Genomic DNA, 14580 nt, shown 5'->3' with positions numbered 1-14580 from the left:
GTGCATTTAAAACTAAACAAATAGTGGACGCTGAAGGAGTGCCCTTGTAAATGGAAATCTAATCAAAATGCTAGAAACATCGAGCTAAAAGAAAACTGACGCACTCAAAAAGTAATTTAGATGTTTCTGAAATAGAAACAATAAGAACTTGTGAATTATGCAGGGAAGCGGTTTCCCTTGAAATGATGTGGAGCAGAAACAGCAAGGGTCAAGAGAAAATGTATTGTTTACAGATACATACATGAAATTTACAGCTCAAAAAGGATAAGTTTCTATTATGTGTATGTAGAGGTATGCATGTCACACAGGAGAGATACACAACAACTTTTAAAAACAAAATAACATTTTTTTCAGTCATAGTCAAGAATCTTTAAAAGAACATACATACAATAAAAAGTATGACTGATGTTACGTTTGTATAATTTATACACTCAGGACTCCATGGGGTTCATGGAAGTGCTACAATCAATTTACAAAGCACACAGCAGCTTTGACTGATGCAAAAACACATTTCTAACTTTAGTTTTCAGGAATACACCCTCCTACCAGTGAGAAAGCATTTGCACAGTGTAATTATAGAATCCTAATTCAATCTTAATTCCTAAAAACGAACACAAGACATTTCATGCTTTGTCTCGTCAACTCCCTTCCATTCGTTAAAATGCATCTATTCCTGCATTTCAGATGCAATCAAACTGCCAACTGATCTTTCACATCCAGGTGACGTCAGGTGGATCCTTTCCTTTGGGTTAGTTCCTTTTCTGGGTCACTCTATGTGGCTGTGGGCTTATCATTTCTCTTCAAGATGTGCTGCCTTTGTGCCTGCATGCTATATGCCCAGGCTCTGTCCACACCATGTCCCTCGGTTCTGCAGGGCGTCCAGTCGGGGAAGGGAAAACGACCAGCTACCACTAAGGCATCGTCAGCAAGCTCAGCCTGCAACTTTTCCTGCAACAATGAAAGCTAAGAGCACAAGAGAACAATGAGTTCCTAAAAAACTTGAACCCGGTAATGCATCAAAAGAAGGGAAGTCGAAAAAAAAAGGTAAAATATCAGTATCATGTCAATATGCACATCTGATGATATAATCTCAGCTGAGAAATCATGTTACTGATTGCATTTTATTTCTTAGTCGTGACAACAGACGCTCTCCACTTCCTATTCTGACTATGATTCATTTGCCAAAAAACATAAATGAGAATTTAAAAAAAAGACCAAAAAGCTTTGTCTGAAAAGACTTTGTCTGACTTTGTCTGAAAGGAACACTTTTTTTCAGACTCCCTCTGATGAATTTTTGAACCACCTGGCTTAACCACCATCACTTTACTTTATTGCCATTCAACATACGCCCAAACTGCACGTTCCGATTCTCGATAGACATAAAGCACTGAATAAAAACCCTATTGAAACATTTTTATCAATAAAAACTATGTAAACAACAAAACACGAATAAGAAAATGTGTTTAGATATTAACATATCGCACCAAGTTGATTGCATTACATAATGGTTGTGATTCACCGTCAGTGGGATACTGAATGTCTCATAAAACTGTTGCGACATGTCAACTTGCACAAACGCCTCCCAGCTGACAGACAAGAGAAACGATCCTCTTCAATGCCCGAAAGGCACATATCCTTGTCACGTTTTATAGCTATGTGCGCATTAAGTTACTCACCACACTGGGAGCCAAAAACACGGTGACATTCTTGCATTTTGTCAAGTCGACCTGTGATGATGACACAATGACACAAAGCAGAACATAAACAGACTAAAATGTCTACGATTTTGCAATGAAACTGGTACGATTATCCCATAAAAATAGAAAAAGTGCTCCAGTGATGTTCTTGAAGTACGTGGTTGGCTAAATATTTACTCCCTGACCATGTTACATTCATGGAAGCAAATGCTTTTGCTGAATAAACAAAACAAATGACCTGCCATAAAGCACCAGGTAAATGTTTGTATACACCTACCCCCGAAAGAACTTATATCTATTAATTCATTGTCTTTTGTGCAATAATTGTTTTAACGCGCTTATTTTTTTGTACATTTGAACCCATTTTGCTTTTATTGCTAAGTTTCATTGCTTTATTTACATTAAGTGTTGCTAATCTCCTACTTTGTTTTATTTCCATGCGTGAGCCTTTTTAAGTTTTGCTTTTTGTTTGCTCTGTAAAGCGCTTTGGGTTGCTCTTCAGCTTCAAGAATGCCATGAAAAGAAACGTGGGTAGACTCTGAATGAGTCAGTGTGATCACCTGGAATAGAGACAGCCAGAAAAGTCTATGATGCCATCTTTGTGGTATCACACAAAGAGTTTATGCAGATATGCAGATATATAGGGAGTGGATAGTGTAGAGGTAAGATTACCAACTTTCATGTGGGTGACCTGGGTTCAAAATCCCCTGTATGACTAGGGGTCCTATTGGGCCCATTTCCACCATGAACTATCAATACTATGATACAAGTGAAAAAGGTCAAACCTTCCAGAGATCCTCTCGTCTGTATGACACTTTTCCATGGTGTCCTGCTCTCCAGGCGTGAAAATGAGCCAACCGAACAAGCCAGGGGTTGAGCTCATAACCAACAGCAGGACTGAACCCATGTTGATGGGCTTCCAAGACCTTAAGGGTTGAGTGACAATAACCAAAACCTGTTACTAATCAATGCGAGGAAGAGGACTCCAACTACCTTGCTCCTACTTACAATACGACCGTCACCAGATCCTAAATCCACAAGGCCTCCCTTTCGGCCTCTTAGCAATGACATCACATTATGTACTTGTGCTTTGCTGGCAGGCATGTAGGGGACCTTGAAGAAATTTGAAACAAAGAAAAATAAATTTACATTTCCTCAGCCTTTCAAAGGTTTACAAACACTTCAACACAAATTCAAAGTTTTCAGAACAATGAATCACACCTGTAGCTTCAAAGGGACTTTTCGGAAGCCTGGCTGAAGAATTCCCACCCACATAGCATAAACAGCAAGGCCAGTGCCAGCAGCTATCTGAGCAACACCCCAGCCTCCAAGATGCCTGGTCTTGAACTCAGCAAAAGCCTCATTTGGCATGTCATCGTCCATTCCTGTATAAAATAAGCAGGTGGTGTTCAAGTGAATTGTAGAAAATAAATATACTAAAACGGATGGCGACATTATCATTAAATGAATATAATAATAAAACTACTTTTTTCATTCTAACAGAGAGGGGCTTGGTTTATATATACCAGTACATATAATCATACATTTGGCATCTCTGTACAGTTGCCTTCACTTTTGCATTTCTCTTTTGCTTACACATTCAAGACAGTGTTACAAACACACCTTGGAATCATGCAGTTGGTTCTCAATGTAATTTTCATAGAAATGTATTAGTTGGAGTAAATTCACAGGTGATGATGCTGTAGATCAAGTTTCTGCTTGAACCACAGTTGAAAACATTATCACAGTAAACTGCTTCAGTAAATGTAGACATGTCCACATTTTTCACTGGCACTGTCAGTGTCAGACTCAAGTCTACACATCCGTGGGTGTTCATTGTTATTAAGTCATTCATCAGATTTGTATTAACTGTAAGACATTTAACCACACATTTATACACCCGACATAAAATATGTACCAAAACTGTCAGAGCTTTTCTTTATTATTTTTCTTATTATAACACATGCACTTTTATGTAGGAGTAACCGATGTATCTTTTTTTATTTTTATTAAGACATTCCTGACAGACGGTTGCTAGCACTTTGCGGGGTCATGTACGGAGTTCTTCGTATCCAGATACATTTTCCGGCTAAAAAACAAGTATTCACACTGACCAGAAGCTGGGAAAACCATAACCGAGTAAACATCATGCTTCCCAACGTAAAAGAAATGCAAAAACGTGCTGACTTCAATAGATTTCAAAATTAAAAACCTTATTGACCTGCAGTTGTGCGGACGGACACATTATACAGTAGGACAGTCCCTCAGCGAAATATTCCGTATATCTGCATGTTGACGTTAGTTCCGAAAACGATTTGCACACATTTCTGTGGACTTAAGTTTTCACTTAATATTATTTTGCGTATTATTTTCTGTTATATGTTAACCTTACTTACAGAAGAGCGCAGATCCATTGCTTGAACTCGGGGCATTCTTAATTGATACTATTTCAATCCAGCAAATGCTCAATATTACTTTGCTTGCCCTTGATCCTCAATCATAGTTACAGAAATAAATAATAAATAACCTATTTAATCACAACACTTTATTAGACATGGAACACAACAGTTAACCAACATTTTCAAACAACATTTATTTACAATCATAACAAATGGTTCTGCAAATACTCAGTGTGCTAACAAACAAAGAGGAGGAACAATTCACCCCCAACACATGAAAGTGGAACTGTCAATTAGTCACTGTCTGCATCATCGCTGATAATCCCATGCAGGTTGGCCCACTGTGAATTTTTTCTACGCCCTTTGTGTGTATCATTTTCCTCGTCACTATCGGAACCAGAGTTCAAAGTGCGCTGATAAGTGGAGGATGAAGGGTCCTGTTGTTCCTGCTCTCCTGTGGTTCCTCTCCGTTTAGGTCGACCTGAAAAATATCCACATCAAACAGGCTCATTAATAGTTTCATATGAAAACCTATTGTACGGGCTAAACCATATCAAAATGATGATGGGGTTAAAACAATGATCTACCAAAAGATGCATTTCTTGTCTTGATCGAGATATAAACAACACCTACAATCCAATGACTTACAGAATGCTGTGAACACTATGCAACATGATAAAAACTGTTAAGAATGCTGGACAATTTCCCATGTGTGTAAACATCTCAAATTGATAACAGATACCCAACAAATAAAAGACAAATGATGATAGTTTGTACAAGTGCAAGTTAATTTGCATCGAATGTGCTAAGAAAGTAACACTCAGCGACTATTCTCCTCCAGAAAACTCATCGGAACAGAGGCAAACAGATACCTTGTGAGGTGATTATGTTGTTGACATCGAGCTCAGCCAGTTCCTGAGCTTCCTCTCTTTTCATTCGGACTTTTTTGCATTTCTCAATAGATGGTTTACCTAAATGAAACAGAAAAAAACCCACAACACTGTAACCCATGGTTATCTGTCACTGAAACTGTGTGTGGTGTGAAAAGCAAATGAAAACTATTGACAAATTAAAAATTTCAGACTAATGTCAGACAGTAATTTACCAGCTTAAATCGAGTCATACTTTTTTGAATTGGCTCTATATGAATTAATTGGATTATGATTACAATGAATTGAATTCCAATTGGCTTGAATTGGACTATATTACTTAAGTGCCTTGCGATGACAATTGTTGTAATCTGGCGCTATATAAATAAAATTGAATTGAATTGAATTGAATAATGGGCCAAAATGGCCAGGATGTATCCTCTAATAAAAAGGTTTGATCCCACTGACCGAGGACACCGAGCTCTTCCAGCTCCTTCCTTAGTGCAGCCACTTTGGAGCGAATGGAGCGGCAGCCGTCGAGCAGCTTCTTGTAATTCCTTCTCACACCACAGAGAGCAATGTAGCGTTTGAGCCTTACGACTGCTTTGTCATCATCCTGAGGAGTAAAAAAAAAAAACCAACAGACAAGTTGTGAAGGGGTCTTTCTCTTACCTCATTTCCAACTAATAACACGAGAGGAGGAAAAATGAGACACGGCTACAATTTCTAAACATAGATTTTCTTGCAGTCACGCCCCCGTCAAACAGTGGAAACCGAGCAGACTTCAGTAAGACACACACCAGCGTTTCCTTACTTATAGATCCTCTGGCAAGCCTTTTGTCTTGCCAGGGTCTATTTTTTTTATCTTAGAATTGAGATGTCCCTCAAAATATCTGGATATGAATCGTGTCTGGGTCACAGGATGGAGGAGAGAGGCAGAGAGGAGGCACAAATTAGACAAATGTTCAACCTGATAATTACCCAACATGCACCATTTTTTTTAAAGATCAGTTTTTTTGTTTTGTGCTTGCTTTTTTTGCTCTTCATCTTTCACAAATTTGATTACAAATCAGAGTAATTCAGATGCATCTTTACTCATGAAACCTTTCAGCTACTTCTTTGTAATTAGTAAAAGATATAAAGTCAACCAGTTTGCACTGCTGAGTGTTTCATTAGTCCAACTATATTTAAATTGTTTTCATTTAAACTTTACATCAGGTCACATGACCAAAAGTAAAATTACTACAATCTTTAATCACAAAGTCATCATAAATAACAAAAAAATCCTTGAAATTTGATTCTTCAGATTTAGATTCAATGAATCAACCACAAGCCCACCTTTTGGCCTCTGGTGCTCTCATCTGTTTTCACCGTTTTCTTTTTCTTCTTCGGCACATTTTTTGTCCTACCGTCCTTCTCATCCTCCAAAGAAGGAAGCGATGACGAATCCGAGTCCGAGTCATCATTTTTCTTTTCCACCGAGACTTTCTCCTCTGTGCGACACAACGTTCGCACATATCAAAGCATTTGAAAGAAAACGTGACTGTAGAACTAGATAAACACTTATTTGACATACAAATATAATCGTTTACCTTTTTCACTGTCAGAGGACTCGCTCCCATTGATTTTGTCACTCTTTTCTGAAAGGCTCTCTGCATCACTCTCACGGTCCTTGTCATTCTCTGGCGTTTTCTTTCCTCCACTTGTATTGATCCCTCTTGTAGTATTTTCTTTCTTTTTCACCAGTTCCTCTGGACTGTCACCACAGTTACTTTTGTTCCCTTTTTTCTCTGACTCATCAATTTCGTCATCTGTAGAGTCATCACTCACCTGCCGTTTACTATTTCCCTTTCTCTTTTTCTCCGCATCATTAGATGGAGATTGGATTTGTTCTTCGTCCTCACTGCTTTCTTTACACTCCTCTTTGTCCTCAGATTCTGTATTGAATCACATAGCAAAACTGCAGATTTTAGACTCAACAAAGATGACAAATTCAACTACGGATAATGTAAAACAGGATTGCCTCATAGAAGCCAAATTTGCAGTATCCACATTGCTTTAAATTCCACATGACAGTGCTCACATTCACAGATTTTTCGGTTTCTGTTGTCAGACAGCTCAATGCATCAGTAACTGCGACTGAAAATCAGCCCAGTAGGAACACTTGTTAACTGATGGTTGCTTAAAGCATTTCCAATGGATCTGCTCTAAAATAATCCTGATTTCATAACTGCAGCATCATCTGACATGATCGGCATTCAAGTAAGTGTGCAGTGAATTCAGCCATACTTGAACTTTTCCTCACACAGTCCACAGCATTATGGCATCAGACTTCAATCAATAGCATGTTTCCCCTCCCACATATGTGTACGAACAAGGACAGTAGCCCAATTACAAAGCCCTGTTGAGCTGTAACCGTAGCTCGGCCCAACTGTGCCTGTATCTCTGCTTTGTGACCGAGCTGCAAGCACGTTTTTGGCTCATAGGAGCTGGCAGAGCTTATCTCGTCTTTAAAGGAACATGCAAACTGCATCATCTGTCAGGCAATGACGACTGAAATGATAACTAACGGACATATTTTTCAGACCACATAAATAATCAAGATTATGTGCGGATCAGTTAACAATCACCACTTGCAGCGCTGCTTCTGTTCCTAATGCATTTACAGTGAATACCAACAGGAAATTATCTAAACGCATTACTAACAATGATTATACCCTACCTGATGATGAGCTTGAATGATTGGCTCTCAATTTTTTGGCTGTGGATTCATGTTCCCCCTCACTTTTCACCACCTCATTTTCCAATTCTCTCTTCCTTTTGTTCTGTGCTTTCTTGGGCTCCAACTCTCCTCCATCTTCGTCATTTTCCTAGTAGGAATAGAAATGTTAATTGTAATAACTACCACACTAACACGCACGCTTCCCGCCATGGACACTAATGTGGGATACCTGCATTTTGACGAGTTCCTCTTCAACTACAAGTTTTATGAGTTTCTTTGCTTCCGGACTTAAAGATTCACATCTCACACGAGCCAGATAACGCTTCTTTAAAATTCCCAACGTCAGCGTGCTGAAATGAAACAGTGGAATGGATACATCAGCGGGTCCGAGGAATGAGACATTTTTCTAATATAATGACTGAAAAGTGAATCTGAAAACTGTATAGTCCAGAATAGTCTCATGGTATGAATCCATATCAACATTAAGACTACTGTTCTGTTTTTAGATGTATGGAAACGTGTAATCCTCACGACTGACAGTCAAAGACAAAGACAAAACTCTGACATACAGCTCCATTTACTTATTATATGATAACATGGGGGGAAAAAAAGAATGCACTTGCTCTATTGTCACTTTCCACCAAACGGAGTCGCTCAAAAACTCACAGTCTGGCAGTTTTTAACCATTTACTCAGGGTTGAATTAAATCGTTTATCAGCCAGGTCGCCTACTTATTTAGAGAGCACCAAACAGGAAAACTTTGAAGGATTTTCCAGCTGCGCCACCTGTCATTTAAGAGTCATTTAAATGCTGCAGCATGTAGCAGGATGGTGTTATCTGAAAGACCGTTGCATATCTGTGCTCGGTGTAAGTTGACAGCGAACCTGCTTCCAGTCTTCCTGTTAACTCAGTTAGCACCAGTTAACAAGCACACGACCGAAGTTAAGCGGGCGTGTGGTCTTACGACTTCTAACACCAGAATTAGCTTCCACACACTGTTCCACAGACTTCACATGTACCTCAGGTCTGGTTCATCACGGAGCTGATCACACACAAACTTGCGAATACCCGCTGTCTCTTTCTCTGACACCATCGTTGCTCTCTGTGCAGCTTTCTTTTTTTGGCGGGGGCAGAATCTCCGAACGTAACCGGAAGTGACGCACGCACAGACACGCCCTCATTAAAAAAAATAGATTTTTACATTTTGTTTGTTTTTATATTTTGGTTTATTATCATTTTATGCAATTTCACGTTTGGGTTTGAATTGTTTTATGGAATGTAAGCACAACCAGCTCGTGTTGGGTTCAAAGGTCAGTGACAAAATCATCACGAAGTGTGTAATCTAGTCTAAATACTTCAAAATCCCCAACACTTAAACACATCGCTCCTTAATCTACAGCACAATGTCCACAACCCACTTTTAAAATTGTCAAAAGTCATAAAAAACAAATATAATGTATTTAGAATTTTCAACATGATCATATATTTAAATTACCCTTCGAATTCTGTGTATTCTGCACCAGAAACACAGCAACACTGTTTGTATTGAACCATTTTTGGATAACGTTTTAAATGACACGAGGTGTTCTTGTAACTCACATGGTTAATCGTCTATGTAAATAAGAAGGAATAACGGTGTAATCAAAATTAAATCGAGCAATCTTTGGTCTAAATACAACTTTCGGTCATGTTTGATGTGGAATGTCTTCGAGTGCAGAGATGTGCTTAATTTAGGCATTAAAAAAAAAAGCCTTCCTGAATACTTCACACGCCTCTGTGCATCAGTAGTCCGATCGACAACCTTTGTCGGTGTCAAATCTTTCTCAAGAATTTCAAAAGAGGCCACTTCACTTGTTTTATGCAGCGTTCACGTTCGTCAGCTTTAAAACACTTCTGAAACAAAGGCACCAATGAGACCAAGACGCTGAAGTTCAATTTCATAAGCAATTTATTTAAAACATTTCCAAGACCACCGGACGGAAGTTATATTAGTGCATATTTCAAGGTATTCCACGGTGAAGGGTTTGAACTACATATTGCTCCCATTCAATGTTTTTTTTTTTTAACCCATTTCACAATTCAGAGTGCTTAGGTTTACACTAGTCACCGGTGAAAAGAAATAACGTATCCTCTCCCTGAGGCAAATAAACATACAATCCCATCTACACTACCTTTACACTGTCTGTGAGGCCAATTCGTTTAAGCGAAAATCGTGATCTGCTATTAGACGACAAAAAAAAAGAAAAAAAGTGAAAGATCCTGGCTCAGAACAACGTACGTCGAAGAAGTGGTCACAGTTTCTCTTGAAATATTGAACTTAAATGTAATATCATGATTCATGCATTTACAGGAGTGAATTCAAAATCTTATTTGTGCTGTAGAGCGCATCCCATCATTCCAGAATTAAAACTCACTTGAGCACTAGTTAACAACAAAGATTGGATTCAATACAAAAGTTAAATACCAAACAATAAATTAGATTCATAAATTAATAATGATAATAATAAAAAAAAAAAAAAAACATACACCTCGAAGCAACAGCTGTAATAACTTAAAAGAAAACTGAGCTGCTCAACAATCTCATTCATAGACATCCTCAATAAAAATGGCTTTTTCTGTTTTATTCCAGTGTTAACATGTCAAGGCTCGACTTCACCAACCTCTGTGCCCCGCCTGCTCGGCAGCATCTTCTTCCTCCAACAGAGCAAAACTAACCCGACATTGTTTCCTACAAGTTAAACACAAAAGAAGCTGCCAGTGCGTACCATTAACACCCACATTAATGGCAGATAGCCTGCTCCGGGAAAACAAAAATCCATCTACAGGGTCCGAGTTAGGCTTCGAGTACCATTCAGCGACTTCCAGGAGGTTCGTTAACATTTGAAATCACATTTCTGAAAGTTTCAGTCACAGCTGATTTCACCGTTTCCTTCTCAGTGTACGCAAATTGTTTTCTTGTAAACATCTCCAAACTTCAACGACAAATCAGTCATCAACCTCTAAATTTCTGCAGATGTGTTTAAAGACATTTCATGAAATAAGTAAATACCAAGCTATTGCTGTAATCGAGAACACCTTTCATTCGGCAAGTATTCGAGAAAAAAAAGAAAAAAAAAAACGGAACACAAATGAACTCTCCCATGTCTCACTTCTTTTTACATAATCAGTCTTTATACACAGTCTGCTGACCGTGCCCTCTTTCGTCGTGCATTATGTGCCTCCTTACGTGGATCCGTCTCACGCGTCTGTCCCCTCCCACAGCGCCCTCTTCCTCCGATTGGCCTGCTCCCAGCGACGAACCCGAGCCTCTCGAATCTAAAAGGTGTAAGCCTCCGGGACCAGCTCCCCTGTTATTCTCATAGATGAGGATATTGAGTGTTTCTTCAAATATCCGAGCCTCGGGAAACTCAACCTAAAAAAAAAACAAACAACAAAAGAAAATTTTGGTAGTTAGCAGAGCAATACTTATTTCATGTGTATGTTATGTTTTTTTCCCCCTTTTACATAACTTTTCATAACAAGATTGATAGAAAGTTCTTTTCACCCCTCAGCAGCCATGTGACCCGTACCTTGGTCTGCTTCTTCTCCGTCGCATAGACAATGGAAGTGCAGCATACTTCCGCAATCTTGCGGCCTTCGCCGTAAAAAGACCAGCAGCAGATCTCATCCCCGAGCACGTCTTTGACGAACAGGACGCGGCCGTTAAATCGAAGCACTAGTTTGTCAAACAGCTCGATGTTCTTCAGCAGGTTATCATCAGAGTTGCTGGCAGGAAGAAGAGAGACAGAACAGGTCATTACAAGCCGTGTAGATTAAGCAGCATGTTGCACCAACAGGGCTCAATAAAATGAAGCTGAAAAGTGGCGTTCAAGTCAACACATGCTCCGTTGGTCTTTTTACCTCGTATAAGAGTATTTGTTGTTTCCTCTGTTGTTCTGCAGCTTTACTACAGGCTGTGGACAAGAAACAGACGTAAGCGAGGATAATTCATGAGTTTGGATCGTCTTTAAAACTTCTTTTAAGCACGGGATGGGGAAATTAGGGCGCGAGTGAATATTTTTTACTTTCATACCAAAGGGTTTACAGCCACAAATCTTTGTTAACACTCCATTTGATTTTGATCAAGTTTAATTCACCTTTCTACAGGTTGCAATCATCTTCTGCTCTTCTTTGGCTGAGGTGATCATCGGGATGCGGCACACACTTTCAAAGACATCCTTTTGTTTCTAAAAGTAAAAAAAAAAAAAACATGTTCAAACATCAACTCTATAATGTGATAATCACATTATTAGTTCTTTAGTACAAATGAGCTCTCTGGAATATCTATGAAAAAGAAGATGAGCCGAGAAAAAAAACATAATATTCCTGCGTGTGATCAACTGTCTATAAACAGTTTACCTGCATGGCACTGAGGCAGTGCTGCACCAGACCCTGTACTTGATAGTACTGGGCCTCCTTTAAGACCTCATCCAGCTCTCTCTGGTCTTCTGGAAGTGGTACAGAGCCGTCTCGCAGGAAGTTCAAAATCAGTGCAAAATGTCGGCCACATCTATCCAAAACCACCCAACCTGGAACGGCAGTAAGATTTTTCTCAGTCACTAACGCTCTCTGAATCTTTTAAACTACTTTGTCCTTTTCTTTCTTCCTTTTCGTGAGAATGACGAAGCAGTTACACGCACATCGCATGTATGCAGAGCAATAAATACAACTACCAATAAAATGAGAGATTGCCTGCGTGCCAAAATGTAGCTTTTGTGAAGAAAAAGCAACTAAAATGAAGCCAAAAAATGTTTTTTTTTGTAATAAATACATACAATGTGAAATGAATTGATATTATTCTGCTTTAATTTCAGACTGTCTTCATTCATTTCCGACACATCTACTCACCTTCGGAGTCTATGGTGACATCTGTCTCTCCATTGCATATTCTTCGCAGCAAGCTGTCTTCCTTACTTAATGTCTGGACAGTTGTATAATGCAGTGAGCCACCCACATTTAACTTGACATACTTGCTCCCCAGCAGACCCGGATTTCTGTGCTCGTCTGTGCTGTGGTACGCAGGCTGGGGAACAGCTGACTGGGCAGAGTCGGCAGAATCACTGCCAACTGAAGCCTCAGCAGACATGGAGCTGTGAAGTCACTTCCTGACTGTAACGCAGAAGAAGATAGATGCTTGTTTACTGTAACGACTAAACACATCGCTGTTCTAAAAGGATCCCCTTTATCCTGAGTGAACACATTATTCTTTGCGAGTGCTCTCTTCCAGGACAACAACACCACCTTCTTAAGACAACATGTGGTAAAACAACACTTTAAAAAGATGCTTTACATTATTTTTTTTCATTGATCGGTCACCTGTCCAAGGACATGAGTATTTGTGTCAATGGCAGCCATACATCATGAATAATTTCAACTGCAAGAAGTTACAGATATAAGTATAATCATTACGCACAGTGTGGATTTTTACAAACACTGGCATTTAATACTGACCTAGAACCTCTAAATTGTATTGAAACATATACTTTGATGAACTGAAAGTGTCCATTATGTGTAAACTGACAAATGTAACATAAATATGGATTTTTTTCAGCTGTTAGACGTATTGAGCAGGATTTGCACATACTTTTTTAGATCAATTAACCCTTCAGCCAAAGTCAAAGTCAAATGTATTTGTATAACACATTTCATGTACAAAACAATTCAAAGCCACACCCCAACTTTAAATCTATAACTTTGACTTTATCCACTTCCAATCAGACAAAACACGAAGATCAAGAAGTTATCTTATGTAATTATTTAAGCTATAAAACATTAGCTCAAAACAGCCCCCGTTGTTTAATGTAACATAGTAAGTAATCTGACTGTCAGCTGACTGAAGCACTGTTACGGACAGCCGGGTAATAAAACAGAAAACATATAACCTTAACATCAACAGCAACAGGAAATGGCATAAATTATAGTATTAACTGAAAGCAGAATCAATTATGCGAAGATATCAAGCTTATCATACTAAGCTAGCTTGAATCAAATGTACTTACCACACTGAACATCCAAGGGTGCGATTAGAGAGAACCTTGCTAAGATAGCTAAACGTGTAGCATTAATAAGCTAGCAACTGACAATCAGCTAACCAGCTACCACAAACTGTCCAAATAAGAAATTAATTTAAAACGCAACTATCGGCAGACAGCTCATTTTAACCGCAACAGCCTAGCTAAATCAAAGTGGCGAACTACAACTATGCTATTTGTGTACGCTTTAGGTTAAAAAAATCTAATTTGCTATGTATCGCTTCTATGATGGAAAAACGTTTAACTATACCCATAAAAGCATACTAACTCCAACAACAAAACCTGCTAATTCCATTGTTTCAAAACCTGATTATTAACGTATGCTAATGTGAGAAGCTAAATAGGTCACTCGGAAACGAAACCAGAGAATCTTCTTCCGCTGCTTTCTTCTTCTACGTTTACTTTCTATGCGAGTGTACTTCCTTTGGAAAATACTACAATTGCTAATACCACACAATAACAATTTCAGTGTTTGGCTGTCCGGTAGTTTTTATTCTTTGTCAACGTCAATGTATTGAACAACAGAAGATAGATTGTTTAAAACACTGTCATCAGTTGTTTCCGTTTGGAATGCTTAACCAGACGTCAAAGTACTTTAGATAACGTATAGTGCATCTGATTATTTAGATTTCCAACGCCCTCTTGTGGTTACAATGAGAAACTGCACATTACAATCAGAGTCTCCCGTTTTATTTGGCTCCGCAAAGAATGACTTATCGAGAATCTGATAGAAGAAAACATTTTAACAGCTAAAAGTATGTTTATATTTGCCCACATATTGTGATATTTATATTTATGATATAAGTAACTGTTTTCATGTCA

General features: G+C 38.7%; 3 protein-coding genes across 4 annotated transcripts; all 3 read right to left on the bottom strand.

Annotated features, from left to right (window-relative positions):
- Positions 1-241: 241 nt before the first annotated feature.
- Positions 242-3989, bottom strand: antkmt (adenine nucleotide translocase lysine methyltransferase). 2 transcript variants are annotated; one of them, XM_072369405.1, is made up of 6 exons: positions 3919-3989; positions 2919-3082; positions 2706-2810; positions 2483-2623; positions 1677-1727; positions 242-963 (listed from the first exon to the last, which is right to left on the bottom strand). In XM_072369405.1, the coding sequence occupies exons 2-6, from the start codon at positions 3078-3080 to the stop codon at positions 772-774; spliced, it is 651 nt and encodes a 216-aa protein (XP_072225506.1). In that variant the 5' UTR covers positions 3081-3082; positions 3919-3989; the 3' UTR covers positions 242-771. The 2 variants fall into 2 exon arrangements, with proteins under 2 accessions (XP_072225506.1, XP_072225507.1); XM_072369406.1 differs by having other exon boundaries at positions 3910-3945.
- Positions 3990-4227: 238 nt separating this feature from the next.
- On the bottom strand, positions 4228-8812 carry hirip3 (HIRA interacting protein 3). Its single transcript, XM_072369368.1, has 8 exons — positions 8707-8812; positions 7917-8037; positions 7688-7835; positions 6558-6902; positions 6304-6458; positions 5434-5581; positions 4969-5067; positions 4228-4577 (listed from the first exon to the last, which is right to left on the bottom strand). Exons 1-8 carry the CDS (start codon positions 8778-8780, stop codon positions 4390-4392), a joined length of 1278 nt encoding a protein of 425 aa, XP_072225469.1. The 5' UTR covers positions 8781-8812; the 3' UTR covers positions 4228-4389.
- Positions 8813-9617: 805 nt separating this feature from the next.
- kctd13 (potassium channel tetramerization domain containing 13) lies at positions 9618-14162 on the bottom strand. The gene is made up of 7 exons (XM_072369099.1): positions 13726-14162; positions 12575-12835; positions 12086-12255; positions 11824-11913; positions 11588-11640; positions 11257-11452; positions 9618-11099 (listed from the first exon to the last, which is right to left on the bottom strand). Exons 2-7 carry the CDS (start codon positions 12810-12812, stop codon positions 10851-10853), a joined length of 996 nt encoding a protein of 331 aa, XP_072225200.1. The 5' UTR covers positions 12813-12835; positions 13726-14162; the 3' UTR covers positions 9618-10850.
- Positions 14163-14580: the final 418 nt, after the last annotated feature.

Source organism: Leuresthes tenuis, unplaced genomic scaffold (assembly GCF_036924035.1).
Source record: "Leuresthes tenuis unplaced genomic scaffold, fLeuTen1.0.hap1 SCAF_17, whole genome shotgun sequence".
In the NCBI taxonomy this organism is placed as follows: Eukaryota; Metazoa; Chordata; class Actinopteri; order Atheriniformes; family Atherinopsidae; genus Leuresthes; species Leuresthes tenuis.
The sequence above is the reverse complement of the archived record's forward strand: the minus strand, read 5'-3'. Positions and strand labels throughout refer to the sequence as shown.

Excerpts from the sequence above, each read along its gene's own strand:
- hirip3 (XM_072369368.1), bottom strand. The coding sequence starts at position 8,780 with ATGGTGTCAGAGAAAGAGACAGCGGGTATTCGCAAGTTTGTGTGTGAT. Across the intron at positions 8,038-8,706 it reads CGTGATGAACCAGACCTGAG|CACGCTGACGTTGGGAATTT; the intron begins GTACATGTGAAG and ends GTTTCATTTCAG. Across the intron at positions 5,068-5,433 it reads GGAAGAGCTCGGTGTCCTCG|GTAAACCATCTATTGAGAAA; the intron begins GTCAGTGGGATC and ends TGTTTCATTTAG.
- kctd13 (XM_072369099.1), bottom strand. The coding sequence starts at position 12,812 with ATGTCTGCTGAGGCTTCAGTTGGCAGTGATTCTGCCGACTCTGCCCAG. Across the intron at positions 12,256-12,574 it reads TGTCACCATAGACTCCGAAG|GTTGGGTGGTTTTGGATAGA; the intron begins GTGAGTAGATGT and ends CTGCCGTTCCAG. Across the intron at positions 11,100-11,256 it reads CGGAGAAGAAGCAGACCAAG|GTTGAGTTTCCCGAGGCTCG; the intron begins GTACGGGTCACA and ends TTTTTTTTTTAG.
- antkmt (XM_072369405.1), bottom strand. The coding sequence starts at position 3,080 with ATGGACGATGACATGCCAAATGAGGCTTTTGCTGAGTTCAAGACCAGG. Across the intron at positions 1,728-2,482 it reads GACGAGAGGATCTCTGGAAG|GTCGACTTGACAAAATGCAA; the intron begins GTTTGACCTTTT and ends TCATCATCACAG. Across the intron at positions 964-1,676 it reads TGTTTTTGGCTCCCAGTGTG|CTTTCATTGTTGCAGGAAAA; the intron begins GTGAGTAACTTA and ends TTGTGCTCTTAG.